General features: G+C 37.7%; 2 protein-coding genes across 3 annotated transcripts; both read right to left on the reverse strand.

The window, feature by feature from the left end:
• Nucleotides 1–5,645: 5,645 nt before the first annotated feature.
• Nucleotides 5,646–8,987, reverse strand: LOC113358051 (pectin acetylesterase 12-like). The gene is made up of 12 exons (XM_026601558.1): nt 8,389–8,987; nt 8,194–8,276; nt 7,901–8,030; nt 7,734–7,807; nt 7,447–7,533; nt 7,245–7,369; nt 7,093–7,153; nt 6,912–6,956; nt 6,688–6,765; nt 6,471–6,576; nt 6,201–6,346; nt 5,646–6,050 (listed from the first exon to the last, which is right to left on the reverse strand). The coding sequence occupies exons 1-12, from the start codon at nt 8,603–8,605 to the stop codon at nt 5,943–5,945; spliced, it is 1,260 nt and encodes a 419-aa protein (XP_026457343.1). The 5' UTR covers nt 8,606–8,987; the 3' UTR covers nt 5,646–5,942.
• Nucleotides 8,988–9,804: 817 nt separating this feature from the next.
• Nucleotides 9,805–14,235, reverse strand: LOC113358053 (protein ABC transporter 1, mitochondrial-like). Of its 2 annotated transcripts, XM_026601560.1 has the most exons (9): nt 13,664–14,235; nt 13,467–13,600; nt 13,119–13,344; nt 12,779–12,931; nt 12,110–12,268; nt 11,697–11,856; nt 11,210–11,319; nt 10,615–10,731; nt 9,805–10,354 (listed from the first exon to the last, which is right to left on the reverse strand). In XM_026601560.1, exons 1-9 carry the CDS (start codon nt 14,150–14,152, stop codon nt 9,950–9,952), a joined length of 1,953 nt encoding a protein of 650 aa, XP_026457345.1. In that variant the 5' UTR covers nt 14,153–14,235; the 3' UTR covers nt 9,805–9,949. The 2 variants fall into 2 exon arrangements, with proteins under 2 accessions (XP_026457345.1, XP_026457344.1); XM_026601559.1 differs by having other exon boundaries at nt 13,467–14,235.
• Between the last annotated feature and the right edge of the window lie 2,951 nt (nt 14,236–17,186).

A 17,186-nucleotide genomic window follows, 5' to 3' on the forward strand; every position in this document is an offset into this window, starting at 1 on the left:
TTAAACACACTAGCATACTAGTTGAAGAACTTGCTTTATCATTCATACCACCACCCATTTTTCAGTTCTGAAAATGAAGAGAAGCAGAAGTATGTGGTTGTGGAGACGTTCATTTATGATTTATGGAGAAGAAGGTAAGAGTGCCACGTAAGAAGTGTCACGTGGGCCTTGCCACGTAAGCAGTGCCACGTACGCAGTGGGTGATGACGTATAAAGAGTCATAGTAGCTGGTTGGGTCGAAATAACCGATTCAAAGGACTTTTAGGTCTTTTTAAGTGCACCTAACGGTGCTAACTTTCCATCCATCACTTTTGTTCAAAACTTGCCTAGTCTAGCAATAAATAAAAAAAGTGGCCTAGAAAAGAAAAGCACCAAAAAAACGGGCCTATTTTTGTGAAAAGCCCATAAAAATTTTACTATGCTTCATCTTCTTTTTCTCATACTTCTTCTCTCAATGAGATTTCTGTTCCACGATCTTCATATTCTATTTTAGCTCCATCTGAGTCTATTACTCATAATCTTATTATTACTAGATCCATGAAGGGTATTTCTAAACCAAAAAAATTTCCAAATTTTTTCATGCATCATTCTGTCAAACAGCCTGTTTTAACTGTTTTTACAAGTCTGTAAGATACTACCTCTGAGCCAAAGTAATTTAGGAAAGCATGTAAATATGAGAAATTGATGCATTCCGTAAAAGAGGATAACACTTCTCTTATTTTGAATGGAACTTGGGATTATGTCCTTCTGAAACCACACATGAACATTCTTGGTTGTAAATGGGTGTATAAAGTGAAGCTTAAATCTAATGGTTCTATTGATAGACTTAAGTCTAGGCTAGTAGCACAAGGCTATAATCAACAAGGTGGAGTTAATTTTGGTGAGACATTCAGTCCAGTTGTTAAATCAACAACTGTGAGAGTAGTTTTAACTTTGACAGTCAATAACAATTGGTTTGTAAAACAACTAGATGTGTCTAATGCATTTTCTGCATGGACACTTGTCTGAAAATGTTTATATGAAGCAACCACCGGGCTTCACTCATCCAGATTTTCCTACTCATGTTTTTCATTTGAAGAAGCCCCTTTATGGCTTAAAACAATCCCCGAGGATTTGGTTCAACGGATTCAGTTCTTTTCTTCTTGAGTATGGTTTCTGCAAATCTATGAATGATAATTCTATGTTTATTTATAAAACTGATTGAGAGATGATGGTGTTGTTTCTATATGTGGATGACATACTTTTAACATGGAGTTTTAATACTCTTATTGATAATTTGATTCAAGCATTGATCGAGGAGTTTTCTATGAAAGTTTTTGGGGATTTACATTTTTTTCTTAGTATTGAAGCCTCAAGATCTTCAGATGCTATTTTTCTTACCCAACATAAATATATTATGGAATTGTTAGTTAAAGCTAAAATGCTAGATTGCAGGCCTTGTGATACCCTGTGGCTAAAGGCAAGAGATATTCAGTTCATGATGGTATGTTATTATCTAATCCACTAGAGTATTGAACAATAGTATGTGGTCTTCAATATCTTACTCATACAAGACCTGACATATGCTTTGTTGTGAATTATTTTTCCCAATTCATGCATGATCCCACTGATCAACATTTTCTTCTTGTAAAACGTATATTGAGATACTTAAAAGGTTCTTTGGGCACTGGCATCACATTGCAGAGAGAAGATATTCATTCTTTAATAGCGTATACTGACTCAGATTGGGACGGTTTCCCTGACACAAGAAGATTTACTGCTAGTTATGTAATCTTCATGGGAAATTCAATTGTTTCTTGGTTTTCAAAGAGACAACCTATTGTTTCACGAAGCTTACCTGATGTTGAATACAAATGCGTAATTGTAGTTGTTGTTGCATTATAGTGGCTCACTTATGTTATGTCTGAGTTACATATTTATGTTGCTCATCCTCTACATTTGCTATGTAACAACAGAGTGCTATTTTTTTGGCATCTAACCATGTTTTTCACGGCAGGACCAAACATGTGGAAGTAGATTATCATACAATTAGAGATTTGGTGGACTCAGGATTTGTGGAGGTTACTCATATGATTTATGAAGAGCAACTAGATGATGTAATGACAAAAGGTCTTTGCCATCAAACTTTCTCTAGGTTCCTGACAAGATTGGTTTATTATGCTTCTATTACTACTTTTGGTGTTGCTAGTTCTTCTATAATTCAGCGTACAAACAAAGTTGTTGTTGCTGCTACTTGTGTTGAAGATTAATCTTTCCAGATTTTCAGATTGGCTCTTGCTGAGTATGTGACTTGTTTCTGTAATGACCCGTCCCTCCACCGATACTATCCCCACTTAGCCACTGCGGTTATCCGGCAGTGTGGGGTTTTCAACGGGCATCGCTGCGGTAATCCAGCAGTAACTTCCCGGATGGTCACCCATCCCTGGATTGCTCCCGCCCGAGCACGCTTAACTGCAGAGTTTTCTGCCAACTCTGGAGACAATTGTGCTGAAAAGGCCTCGGTGTTAGGGAAGGACAAATCATTACTTATATTCCATTCGGCCAACCACTGCCGAATATCGGGGTATTACAATACCACCACCTTAAATTGGAGCCGTCCTCGGCTCCAGAATATATTCGCAAGCTCAGATCTCCGACGTTCCCTACCCCTCATGAGAAGCACCTGGAACAACCCCTTCCAGCGTACCTTCTCACCCTCGGCAGGTGAACCGTCGTCGGCTCTGATACCATTTGTAATGACCCGTCCCTCCACCGATACTGTCCCCACTTAGCCACTGCGGTTATCCGGCAGTGTGGGGTTTTCAACGGGCATCGCTGCGGTAATCCAGCAGTAACTTCCCGGATGGTCACCCATCCCTGGATTGCTCCCGCCCGAGCACGCTTAACTACAGAGTTTTCTGCCAACTCTGGAGCCAATTGTGCTGAAAAGGCCTCGGTGTTAGGGAAGGACAAATCATTACTTATATTCCATTCGGCCAACCACTGCCGAATATCGGGGTATTACAATACCACCACCTTAAATTGGAGCCGTCCTCGGCTCCAGAATATATTCGCAAGCTCAGATCTCCGACGTTCCCTACCCCTCATGAGAAGCACCTGGAACAACCCCGTCCAGCGTACCTTCTCACCCTCGGCAGGTGAACCGTCGTCGGCTCTGATACCATTTGTAATGACCCGTCCCTCCACCGATACTGTCCCCACTTAGCCACTGCGGTTATCCGGCAGTGTGGGGTTTTCAACGGGCATCGCTGCGGTAATCCAGCAGTAACTTCCCGGATGGTCACCCATCCCTGGATTGCTCCCGCCCGAGCACGCTTAACTGCAGAGTTTTCTGCCAACTCTGGAGCCAATTGTGCTGAAAAGGCCTCGGTGTTAGGGAAGGACAAATCATTACTTATATTCCATTCGGCCAACCACTGCTGAATATCGGGGTATTACAGTTTCTATTTTGCACTTACTCTTGTTGAGTATTTTTTTATAATTAGTTTCTCTCGGCACTGACTCTTATTGATTGTGCTGGTTTTTGTTTGCTTAGTGTAGTATTTCCTTTTATGTTTTCAATCTGTTACTTGCTCTACCTGTAACGATTGTGGGGAGTGTATTAGGATTATAAGTAAGTCAAGTCATATCTGTTAACTTGGCAATCTGTCATTATTGTACTGGTATAAATGCTGCTCTTATATGTCTGTGTAAGACACCTGAACAATAACTCTTGTAATAATAATAATTCCTCGTATCTTTCTCAGAAAGACTAGCCAAAACACTTCTGATCAGAGTTATATTACCTCTTGCTAGTGTTTTCCCATTCCAAAAAGTAACTCTTGGAATGGGCAATATGGGAAGTTAAGCTCCAATGTTAACTCGAAGTCGACTGAAACCAGCTTTCCCTATAGTGAACGTGGCTTTCCCCTTAACAGTTTTCAAGTTACCTGGGTTGGATCCGACATATTATTTATAGGAAAAAATTTCAATTCTTCTTCTAATTGATTACTATGAATTTCTCTTCTTTTTTTTTTGAAGCAATTCTTCTTCTAATTGATTACTATGATTTCTCCTATTTGTTTTTCTTTTTAGAAGCATGGTTATCCTGCACCGCTTAATTGGGGGCCCTGGAAAATAATTAGGGGCCTCTAGTTACAGGACAAAAAAGGTCATGAAATAGTAATTGATGGTTACCCCTTGTCCTAATTCTTTTGTAATGGCTAAACTGCCCCTAAATGATTAGTGTTAATAGTTAGTTAAATTAATTAGTGTGGTTAGATTAAAATCATATTTTAGAATTAAAATTTGTAAATAAAAAGGGTTTATGAAGAGATGTTGTCATCTCAAAATGAGAATTATGAAAAATCGTCATGGTAATAGATAATCCCTGACGACTCTAGTAAGAATCGTCATCCAAAAATTTAACACGTAAACGACCCTCAAACTCTAAATGACGACCTGAAATTTTTTAAGATTATGAAAAATCGTCATGGTAATATGATAAACCCTGACAACTCTAACAAGGGTCGTCACCCAAAATTTTTACACGTAAACGACCCTCAAATTCCAAATGACAACCCTATGATAATTGGTAACGACCCTCTAATACTTAAGTTGACGACTCTCTAATACTTAAATTGACGACTCTATGATAAACTTTATCTGTTTATAGCGTCGTGGAGGAAAGCATGACTTAAATTGACGACTCTATGTCTTTCTTTGTTTATAGTGCCATGGAGGAAAACTTAAGTTGACGACTACAAAGGTAAGTGAGTAAGCAAAATCATCACGCTTCTTTAAGGTTATTTGGATGCACATTAATCGTACACGTATATGCTATTGTTAAAGTTACTCTTCAACTTGGCTTCTAATCTCTGTATTTTTCTACAAAATAAATGACGACCCTCTAAGAGAAAGGGATCATTAGCTTCCACAATGACGACTCTTGAAAAAGGGGTCGTTAGCCTCCACGATGACGACTCTCTGAGATAAATGACGACTCTCTAAGACTTAAGTTGACGATCCTTTTAATTTTTAGGGCAGAGAGGGTGTTTGTTTTTCAGATAGAGTCGTTAACTTTTAAAAAGGGTCGTTCGCAAAGAATCGTCATATGTTTCTATATCATGGTAATAACTCTAAACTAGAGCAAAAAAAATGAAAAACCAGAATTAGGGTCGTTATCTCCCTCCTCATATACGTTAATGATTTTTCATAATCTCTACATGCATATGAAAAATCGTTAGGCTTTAAGATTTTTGGGTTGACGACCCTTTAACTATAACTGATTTTTTTTCTTTTTCGTATTGTTAATGGAAGAGAAGATAGTTGAGAGAGGGAGAGGGCAGGAGGAGATAATCCGATTCTTTTTGTTAAAAGATGGAAATGAAATGGAGGCTTAGGGTTAAGGGTGAATTGAATTTTAAGTTTTATTATTAGTAAAAGACAAAATAATATTTTCCCTACATATTGGAACCCCCTAAAATAAATGAAGTGGGTATAATTTGGCAAAGTCCCCAATTATTTTCCAGGGTCCCCAATTCAGCGGTGTTATCCTGTTGTTTCTATGTTAATGTATCTGTTTTTATTTGTTGTAGTGGGCTGTTTCTTTCTATTTTTGGAAAAAAAAAATTGAGTTGATTTTTAAAACAATAAAGATGAGTCACTGACAGTAACAATATAGTTCTGTTTTTAAGAAAAAAATTTAACAATCGAATTCCAATAATAGATACTTGTCAATAACAACTTGTAAGACAATTTACAGTATCAGGTACTGATGAAGGAAGTATATGATCCTTTGCTTAATTCTGCAGGCATTATAGTGGAGCAATACAATACAAGAAGCTTGGAGGTGGGCTTACTTATCCTTTCTCTGCAAACTCTTAATTTCTATCTAATAATTGTCAATTAAATTCCTTGAATCCAAATAAATTGAGGGCAGAAGGTAAAAATAGTTCAATCAATTACTTGAAAACCAGGTTATGACATGTTTTGTCACAAGGGTATGGACAGTCAATCGCCTTGACTCGCACCCGATCAAAGTACCAGTCTCCAACAGATCGTGCAACACCCTGCATTACAAATGTTGAATTACAGTGAGCCAGCATGCTATGATTCATGTTGTCAAAAAGTAAATGCATCATTTATGAAGGTATTATTATCATGTGGTTGTGGTTGTAGTATATTTAAACAATGAACATAGCTAGGCTTGACATAGATACCCTGTTTTTTATAAGGGGAGAATCGTCGGCGAACCAGGTATCCTGTCTCTCAGTTTGACAATGAGCAAAACATGAATTTATGAACAGTCCATTTTTCTTCTTCCTTGAAAACTGGTCTACAGCATTGAGCATTTGATGCCTGAAGCCTGATTCATAGTAGAAGTACTACAAGCGTTAGATGAATGCCATACTTGATTTTATTTGTCAAGCCAACACATTCAAATGAGATTCAAAGTTCTTGAACAAGGAAAATAATGTAAGAAGCGGAACCTTGAAGGAATTGGATCTGTGAGTCGCTGCAATTTGCATTATTTAATTTACACTGGTGCCAGAGACCTTGAGGGTCAGCTGATGAAGGAGCTAAACTAGCTTGGATCTGAAATGAAATGTATAAAATAAGGTTATAGACGATGATGTCAGCTAGCATCAGTATACATTTTGAGTCTTCGGTTAGAATGAAATTTTTGAGAGGATTCAGTTTATTTACCTGCCATGCATCATAGGCAGCATTCACTAAAAAAAGTGGGGTTGATATATTGTTGATCAAGTTTTGAGGAAAGAAGCACTGAAAAAACACAAGAGAGCAAATGCGAGACAGAGTAAGAGAACACCAGAAAGAGAACACAGGTAATTGAGAGATCTTCTATTACTGGCTAACTATAAGTTAATGACTGAGGCGCATTTACATCAAGCAAAGAGTGAAAATCTTACCGAAGTTGGGTCACCACACTTCTGAGGCAAGTTCTTTTCCACCCCCTAAGAATGAATACAAGTTTTATGAGCATACATAGCATATCAAATGAGCAAGTTAACCTTCAGCACATCTATCGACTATATGGTCTAAAATCACTAATTTTTCTGTGCCTATGGTGTGAATATTAAACATAAATACCTGTAAGCTAACCACACCTCCGAACATATCTCTTAAAGTTCGACCACCAGATACATCAAGCCTGTTATACAAGAAGTTCACAGGACAAAGTCTTAGGACAAACTCAAATTAAGTAAAGTTTTTGTGAAGCCAAAAAGTTTTCAAGTAGTTACGCGTCAAGGAAAAATCCAGCATCACTCAGACACTTGACTTTAATAGTTGATGGAAATATCCCTCGAAACTCATCGCAGTGCAGAATGGACGCTAAACCCCCAGCAGAGCATCCAGAAAGAAGGGCCTGCAGTGAGCCTAACAATGAGGATTGAAGACAGTGACACAGGGAATTTTGTTAAAATTGATGGTAAAACGCCAAACCTTGTCGGCATTAGACATCCCCTTGGACATCAACTCTTCCATCCCCGCTAACCAGATCCGTTGCCCTCGAAAGTAGAGCTGCTTGGCCTACAATATTGTAAGAGGAGAAGTATATTGACACTACAGTGGGAAAGTTGGGAATAACAGTATGATGCCAAAAAAGAATTACAAGCATAACCGAAGAACGTGGTTTAACGTTTCAAATCCTGCCTAGAAGGACTTTTATCAAGCAATTTAGCCTTTTCCTAGCGATTATAAATTGTTTGTACAATCAATATTTCACCAACCTCATTTTGGCTATCCCCAGTAAATGATGCACCATCACAATAACGAAGCTTGACTCTATTCCAATTGAAAAAATCTGCATACAAAAAACAATCATTGCAAATGCCGCAAATTAGAAGAATGAAATGTAATTGTGTGCCTGCCATAGAAAAAGGGTTTAGGTGCAAACCTGGATTTTGCTCAGCTTTGTTGCTCAAAATTCCTGTAAACGGAATCTTCTTTTCCATAAATTTTGATGAGCCACGACGCGTGGTTTGGCGATAAACACAATTTCTAATGGTATTGCACCAACCTCCTCCCTAGAACCAAAGACATCCACCAAAAGCCCCCAAATCAAGAACCATTAATAACCAATACAAACATATTCTATATACATGTAATGACTTGCAGCCAAACTAAGTTTTATTGATATTGATTTGGTCTAGAAATGGACATGTTACTGCTTATGTTTGTTCCACTCACCTCCAATTGGATAAGCCAACTGTTTGCCCCTGACCCAAATCCTCTGTCTAAATGGTAACCAGGAACAGTTCCATCTAAACAAACTGTGAGAGCAAAATCCCAAACAACAGATCAGCATCACAAAACATGGAGTCATGGAGATTATAAAAGCAAATGTAAGTGATTGAGTAATAAACAGATAGATAGAGAGGTTACCAGCTCCTTTATCAGTAGCTCCTTGAATAAGTGTGAGATCAACCATTTTAGGATCAGATGAATCTGAAGTAGAAGGGACTCCATCAACATGAAAGATAGCTTCTTCTTGTGCAAACTTGAAACCCTCAAAACCAGCTTCAACCAGCACCCAATTCTTACTAAAAACAACAAAACTAACAAAACCCAGAATCAAAACCCACAAATTTAGCAGCTTCATTCTCTATTTTTTTCAAATAAATTCCTCCTCCTTCACTGATACTTCCTTCCCACCGGAATGAATGAATGCAACAAGGAAAACTAACTCATTTAATTTAATCTATCCATTTATAGGATGTGGATGTATATATTTAATGTGACTTTACTTGTTATTTTAGAACTTAAATGGAGACGGAATAATTGGAAAGCAACATTGCTCTCCATTGCCTTTCTTTTCTTCTTTTTGAGCTAGTAGTATAAAGTAAAGGATAATGTGCTCATTTGGTTGTAAAGTACTACAATCCAAGATTTGTCTAACCAATTTTTAACCCTCCATTCCATACATAATCAAGATTTATTTACTTCTACTCTTCATTCTTCTTCGATCCAAGAGGGCCCTTTGAGCTCACCTCACTGACAGTCTGTAACTCAGTTGAGGTTGAGGATCTATTGAGCTCACCTCACTGGTTTTTGGTCGGTCCCATATCCTTCTCTGTGTAATAAATGAGCATTAATGTGTAATGTTCATTTCTGTAGTTATCCAAAATGCCAAACAAAAGTTAAAAGGCGTGAGACTCTAGGGACCAACCAAACACAATATCCGTCAAGTTTTGGTTTTACACTTTAACCCAAAAAGAAGGAAAAAGCAAGAAAACAAAGGTCTTCATTGCGCACTTCTTTTCCTTTGTTTTCTTCTCCCAAAGTCCTACCACCACTACCAACAACAACATGGCGTTCATGGTGGTGGTGCACGCCAAACTAGTAGACCACACTCCTAGTAGTCTAGTACTGTTCTAGGGCCATCGTCACGGATGCATCAAAATGAGTCACAAGTTGGGGGTTTCTTGTACATCGAGAGAACACGGGAATGCAGAGAAAACAACTACTTCATGTCGGACATCATCAGGATGTGGAAACACTCGATTATTAGGTTAAAGGTGCATTTGGACTTTTCCAAGGAAGATTAAAGGACAGAAAATAACACCCACAAATGATTGTTCATTTGTTTGAACACTTGAACACTTTCGGCCAAAGATTTGCTTGGCCTGGGGAGATTATCCATGGGATTGCGAGCTTCTAGCAACTAAACATGGGGTAATTACAATTTACAAGCTTTTATATATCCGTCCGCATCCAAAAAAATCTAAAATCCATGATTTTTGGTCATCCCAGCAGAGCTTCATTCAAGTTAGAACTTATCTGTTCAATTTTAATATCTTATTTGCCTTTCTACACATTCTCATACAAACTTATTAAGTTCCCCACCACTAACGCATTGATGGGCCAAAATTTATGGTACAAAGAATATATAAAGGGTTAAATTATTGCATCAATAAAAAAAATGTTAGAAAAAATATAATCACTTTCATGAGCTGGAACTGGAGCTGCTTTGCTGAATCTGTGCATTCTCTTCATCCGCAAATTGGTGGTTGTCATAAACTTGGTATAATAAATCTCTACATGGTACAACCGCGCCAAGTTTGATGCAAGCTAAGAATGCACCTGATAGCTTCCGATGGAGACTGTAGACCTCATCAGGTGGTGGAATCTTACGGTGCTTCAACATTGTTGCCCCAAGGTTAGAAACACTTTGGGTAATGTTGTTTTTGCGAAAATCATAACCACCTGGTTTTGAGAACGGCAAACCCACCACAAAACCAGCCTGAACATGTGCATCTACCATTACATCTTCCTCATTCCCCGCCAAAAAACCTAGCCTGTTTGACATCTCAATCACTCCATCTCTATCACATTTTGAGCAGGCAATCACCTGAATCAGAAAAAAGAAAAAATCTAGCAGATCAAACAAATTAACCTTTTTTTTTCCTCAAAAGACATACAGTAATAGAAAGAGGAAAACACTTGCAGGCTAGCATCATTCATAATTCCTATGCTATTAAAGTACTACCAGACATGAAGGGATGCTAATAAAAATCTTGAAAGCCACAGATAAGGGTCATCTAGTGCACTTTTGCATCCCGTTACCTGAATTATATCGAGAAATTCGCTAACAATACAAGCAGAACTCACCATTCTTAGGTAGTCATCTACGAATTTCTTTTTGTATTCACGAGCTGCCCCGAAATCGATAAGATTTATCATGTTCGTAGCCTCATCATACAGGAAATTGCTCCAGTTAGGATCAGTCTGTTATATGTACGAAAAAAGAGTGAGACAAAAGCAAACAACAAGGATAACTTGACAATTAGAAAGAGAAAAACTAAGTGACAAGCATCTTTTAATGATAGAAGATTGGTGAAGTTTGTATGAGGTTTAAGCATATAAAAGCTTTCTCAATGTCAGAAAATATCTGCAAGAGTAGAAAAGAATGGCAGCTAAAACTGACTTATACCCCCATTGAGCAGAGCAATGAAAAATGGTTTCTGGGTTTCTGGAAAGAATTAGTCTATCTCGTTTTGCAGTATATATTCCAGTATGGGCGAAAGGCATCCCATTACTGATGAGATGTGACAGAACAGAACTCTTGCATTTGAATGACTTCAAAAACTAAATGTGAAATGTTAAGGAAACCATTCCTTACGCTAATTTAAAAAAGAAGCAGATATGCTACCCCAAAAGGCTATACTGAGAAACAGAACACAGAAAAGGGACAGTAATAACGTGCCTGCATGAAACGAAATACAAATAACTCTTTAAGTGTCAGCTCAAGCAATCTCTTTCCAACATAATCACGAGTTTCTTGACTCAGCACCGCCACCTTATCAATAGGAACTCCTGTACCAAGAACAAGTTTATCATACGTGAATAAAACCAAATGCACATAACAAAATCTCCAGCATGAAGGATGGTAGTAACTTTGGCTTAAATTCGCTCAGGGTGCATGATACTGAATGCTGTAGTTTTCATGAAATTGATCCCACAGAAGCCAAGGCAAGGTAGTTGTGATCCCATGGCAGACCAGAATTGCCTATTGTTTAAGTTTTTTCAAGAGCTAGAGTATGCCTTTGCATACTATTTATCTGTGTAAATTCCATAGGCATACAAACACTGTCTATTGCTTAAGTCGTGCAAGAGCTAGAATATGCCTTCAAAAGCGTATTAAAACCAGCTAATATGGAGATATAATTAAGTTACAAGATAATATGGAGTACCCGAGACAAGTTCTGTTGTTATGACTCTTTTACTCAAAAGTTCATCAACGACCATGGGTACGTAGAAGCCTTCTGTGTCGGATATCAGGTTGCGGAAGCGTTTCTGATTTGCTGCCTCTAACTCATAATTGCATTCAAGAGATAATTCCTCCTTTGCCACCTGCCAAGGATTCCAAGATATAATGAAAACTGGCTATTCCTCTCTATGAACCCTACTCTATTTTCTTTCTTGGCACCTTTTTATTCATTGCAGTCAAGTACAAGGCGAATCATGATTCAATTAACATGATGAACTAGTTTTTGAAAAGTAAGATTTCATTTCCCCTGGCAAATCGCAATCATCATTATTTTTTTCAAAGAAGCACAGGAAAAATGAAGAGGATAAGTTATTTCTAGCGTGCACAAGATTTTACCTTCATTGCTCTGTCTAGATAAAGCCCTTTTGGAATTAGATTTGTATAGTTCAAAAGTAGCTTCACATTCTCAATATCACTTTCAATGCTTTCAGCAACACCGGGGTACTGTATCTTCATTGCGACGTTCAATCCGTCCTTTGTGACTGCTTGGTGGACCTGAAAAAACAGCTTGCAATAGTGAGATCCCTTGGAAATAAGAAACTGAAATGGTCTAGATCAACTGTGACAAAAAAAAAGGCATAACAACCAACAACTGCGGAGGTATTCAGCCACAGGGAAAAATCAGTAAGCACCAAATAACTTAAACATATATTTCTCGGTAACAAGGAACTATAAGAAAGAAGCAGAGAAATATATAGAGGATAAAATGTCAAAAGTATGTCACTGAACCGAACAAGTATCATTACAGATATGCGTAATTGGAAAGCCAGACAGAAATATCCTTCCACAATCAAGGCACTCTTGTTCCAAATTGCTTGAATGTGTCATCAAAAGTAAGAACCTAGGGATCCTGAGGACTGCTGGAGTTGCTTGGTAGAGTAGTTTAGAGAAGTTGAAAGGAGAAGGTAAGAACAAATTTTAATGGTTCGAAGATATATTGTATGTATATTTCCATAAAATGTGAATGGCTAAAAAACGTCTAGCATAAGAAGTAAATCACTTCACCTGGCCTATACTTGCTGCAGCAAGTGGCTCATAATCAAAACTGTGCAGCCTTGATGTCCACCCGGAACCCAATTCAGCCTCTAACACTTGATTGAGCTGGCTCTTAGGCATAACATCTGCTCCTTGACGAACGATATCTAAAGCCGCCAAAATCTACAGGTAGATATATAAGTAATTAGCAGTCACATACTTGCATTTTTGCTACATTCTCCAAAACCGAAACTGCACTTCTATATCTTGCAATCATGTAATTATATGATTATAAACATTATATCTTCAACCTAACAGAAAATATCACTAAAACGCATTGTCCAGCAAATATTAAGGACCATAACATTACCGGAGCAGGTATAAGGGATTCATCCTGTATGCTCAACATCTGTCCCACTTTAAGCGCAGCACCACGCATTCTACACAATGCAAGAGCCAAACGCTCTGCATTTTGTTCAGATAAGAATGGCGAAAGTGCTGATTGTTTGTTATCTGACACCGGTGTCCCATAAACAAGTCGTTTCGTAGATTCTTGTACTGTTCCCCATACCATCCCTGCTCCTAAACCAGCGAACCTTCCAAAATTTGTACAAAAAGTAAGACCCAAAAAAAATAAATTCAACAGCATTCATCCAAAAATTAGTACAATTTTCATAAATGTCCACCACTACCAGCATTCATCCAAAAAGTAACTTACCCAAGGGCTCTACCAAAAGAAGTAGTAGGAACTCTCCTCTCCCGACGCTGCCTCCGTTTCTTTAACTCCTCCTGCAGATGCTGAGGAACTGGTATTACATCCTTCTTCTCCACCACGGCCACCTTTACATTAGCCTCATTACTAAGCTGCTGAGGTTGCTTCTCCACCACCGCCACCTTTACATGACCATCATTAGCCTCATTACTAAGCTGCTGAGGTTGCTTCTCCACCACCGCCACCTTTGCATTACCACCATCAGCCTCATTACTAAGTTGCTGAGGTTGCTGCTCCACAACTGCTTCTCTGCAATCAGGAACATTTTTTGCACTGGTAGAGGCATCTTCCTGACCGTCTAATCGACTAAGAACATGAGAAGAAATTTGAAGTCTTTGATGATCATGGTGCTGTGAATCAGAAGAAATATCTTGTGTGAAAATCACAACATTGCTCTTCTTGGTCTTGTTGTTTGGTTCTTCACCTTGTTTAGGGTAAGTGAATTCATGGATTTTACCACTAGTTAAGCCAGCTAAATCGGTAACAGAGAGTAAAGCTATTTTTGCTGAAGATGAAATCAAATCAAGAGGAGATGATGCTGTTGCGGTTTTAATTTGAGAACGCTTAGTAAATTCTTTTGCAATGAGAGATGCGCCATTGATGATCTTGATTATATCTGAAGATGATGGCATCGAGAATTAGTCAAAATTAGGGTTTGATTTTTGATTTCTTTGTCTGAACTTATAAACATGCTTAAAAATAGTAACAAAATGGAAATTGAAGAAGAAGAAAAGGGGAAACGTGGTTGTTCACCCACCACTAGAACTTGTTAGGTAAGTTAACACCACTCAGAAGTGCTCTGATCCAAGTTTTTGGCGCCCTCAGATCAAGCACTATCCAGATTCCAAACGACGAGCGCTCTGTGGGACAATGGATCTTGACGGCACTGTAAATCCAACCGACTAGCGGTCTGGCTTGCACTCTGTAGTGGGCAGGGCTGCACATGGTTCGGTTTTCATCGGTTGTTGGCAAAACCAAAACCGAAACCACTCGGTTTTCCAATCTGGAAACCAATGAAACCATCAACTAATTCGGTTTTCCAGTTCTTGGGCATAACATCTGCTCCTTGCCGAACGATATCTAAAGTCGCCAAAATCTACGGGTAGAGTGAGTAATTAGCAGTCACGTACTTGCATTTTGTTACATTCTCCAAAACGAAACTACACTTCTATATATTGCAATCATGTAATCATAGGATTATAAACGTTATGTTCAACCTAGCCGCCAATATCACTAAAATACATTGTCCAGCAAATGAGGTGGATTCATAGACAATCTTATATGAATATTATCTTACGGGATTTGATCCAAAAAATTTTAAGAGTGCAAACGATAATGAAGTCGAAGCCAATACTTTGGTGCTATGTTATTCTTATGAAATTCTCTATAATCCTACGAAAACTGAGTACACTCCGAGATTTATAACACCACCGTCTAATACTTTGAGAAACAATCTAAATTAAAATCGGTAGACGGTGAGTTTTCGCATTTCGAATTGTGCTCATTTTTTGAAGGGATGTAAAGTTTGATAAGAGGAATGTATCGTCAAAGTATTAGCTTCAAATTCATCGTCGTTTGGATTCTTAAAAAATATTGGTATAACATTATAAGATATTGTCCATATAAGATTATCCATGAATTCTCTCTCTCATTAAATTGTGTTTTCCAAACTTATTTGTGGCTTTTTTGTTTCTAGAAGTCGACAAGAACTTTCTTAAGCCGTATCCAAACAGGTTAAGCAACACAGGTACAGTACAAGCTGAAATCTTCCCTCGTGCAAACTATGTTGTTGATCCGGTTAATTACCACCCTCCTTGACTAATTACATTATATTATTAATCCCTTATGAGGACCGAATCCATAATAAGTCTAACTTTTTAAAATTGAATAGACAAATTCTTCAAATATTAGGAAAATACTAGTTAGTGGTTTATCTCGTTTTTCACCCATCATAGTTGCATTCCTACCCTATTTTGGCATAGATACAGTATGAAGTCTATTTATGGCATGGCTCGCTCCAAGTCTTGTAATCCTGATAAAAAAGTATTCTTGATTAAATACATCCACATAGGATTTGAAAATCAAATTTTGGATGTGAAAAACGCATAATTTTATAATACTAACCGGAGGTAATAAACAATTGAAATCATTTATATCGGATTTGTTATTTTTTTTAGTAAATCTCCAAAATGGTCATATTCCATCCAAAAGGAAAAAAAAGAGATTCCTAATTGTTCGTGCTTTAAACTATATTCCATGGATGCTTGAAATATGCGCCTAAGAAATTTTTTTCTTTGGTACTTGTTTTGAAATTGTTGGATGTTGTTGATTTACTCCAAAAGGAAATTTATGACTTTGTGGAACTAAAAAATACGACGTGCTTCCGTAAAAAAGAAAAATATGACATAAATTAGTTATTTGCTAGCTATTTTGAAGGTATAATCCAGTGGGATAGAGAAAAAAAATGACAGATTTGGCCCCACTATGGGATGGAAAAAAACAAATTGGAATGGACAAATGATCAAATTTGAGAATATGCACAAATCCGAATCTGAATCAAAAAACCTTTAGTCCCAAGGAAGTTTGGGTATGTTAGAAATAAAAGCCAAGATATACCAAGAGGTCGGCTCACCTTACTTTTTTCAGCATGACACAACGGTTATGTGTGGAGATTAGGTTCCCCAGTTGTTAGAGTTCTCCTTTATATAGTTTTCAAATCAGGCTTTACAATCTAAGTTACCTTGGTAACAAAGCATTCAATATTGACCGTTAGATGAAAACCTGATTAGGTTCAAGCTAATATCTTTCAACCGTTAGATCGAACTTAGCTTGTTATACACAAATGAAATGTACCCTCATTTAGGTTTAGTAACTGTACCTAAACGTGTACACCATGTTGGTTCAACCTTGGTTAACCGAGGTTAGCTATATGAACACTCTCATATCAACCTTATTCATTTTAACCATATAGTTAAAGAGTTATTCAATTGCTATATTCTCATATAAGTATACAAGAACACAATTGAAGCAAAATCAGTTTGATTCACTCGAATCTAATCATGAACATTATAACCACGGTTTGCGAAGAATACATTCCTTAATATATAAATATACTAGTTCATGAGCCAACCGATTTTAGAACTTTAACCACTCAAGTATGCAAACGGGTACGCATACTTAAGTAGCCGGTCTGAGTTTGGGTTCGCCAGTATGCAAACAGGTGTGAATACTTAGTACACTTCTGTTGATGGTGTTTTTAGCTTAGGGTTAAAATTGTAAAACCTTGCATCTGATGTGATATCACTCTGTAAGGAAACGGAGACGTGAGTGTTAACCTCTCCACCGACATATTTATTGAGTCGTTCAATATATTTACATGAAATTTATCCAGATTGGCGCATGTAGCAACCATCCCAGATGTTCTGTAAATTTCGGCGCCTTGCCAACATTCACTTAATACAAGTTTCTTTGAATACTTTCTGTGCTATGTTCCCCGGCAGAACCCTTAATGTTGATATGGCATGACAATTTGTGTTCACTCGCAGAAGAGTAGCAAGAATTTCCAAATATCAAGGATAAGGTCTTTGCATAAGGTATTCAACCAGAAAGCATGCTGCTCTCTGGCAATGAACTTAAAAGAACTCTGTGTCAACACATATAATTCAA

Source organism: Papaver somniferum, chromosome 3 (genome assembly GCF_003573695.1).
Source record: "Papaver somniferum cultivar HN1 chromosome 3, ASM357369v1, whole genome shotgun sequence".
Taxonomy (NCBI): domain Eukaryota; kingdom Viridiplantae; phylum Streptophyta; class Magnoliopsida; order Ranunculales; family Papaveraceae; genus Papaver; species Papaver somniferum.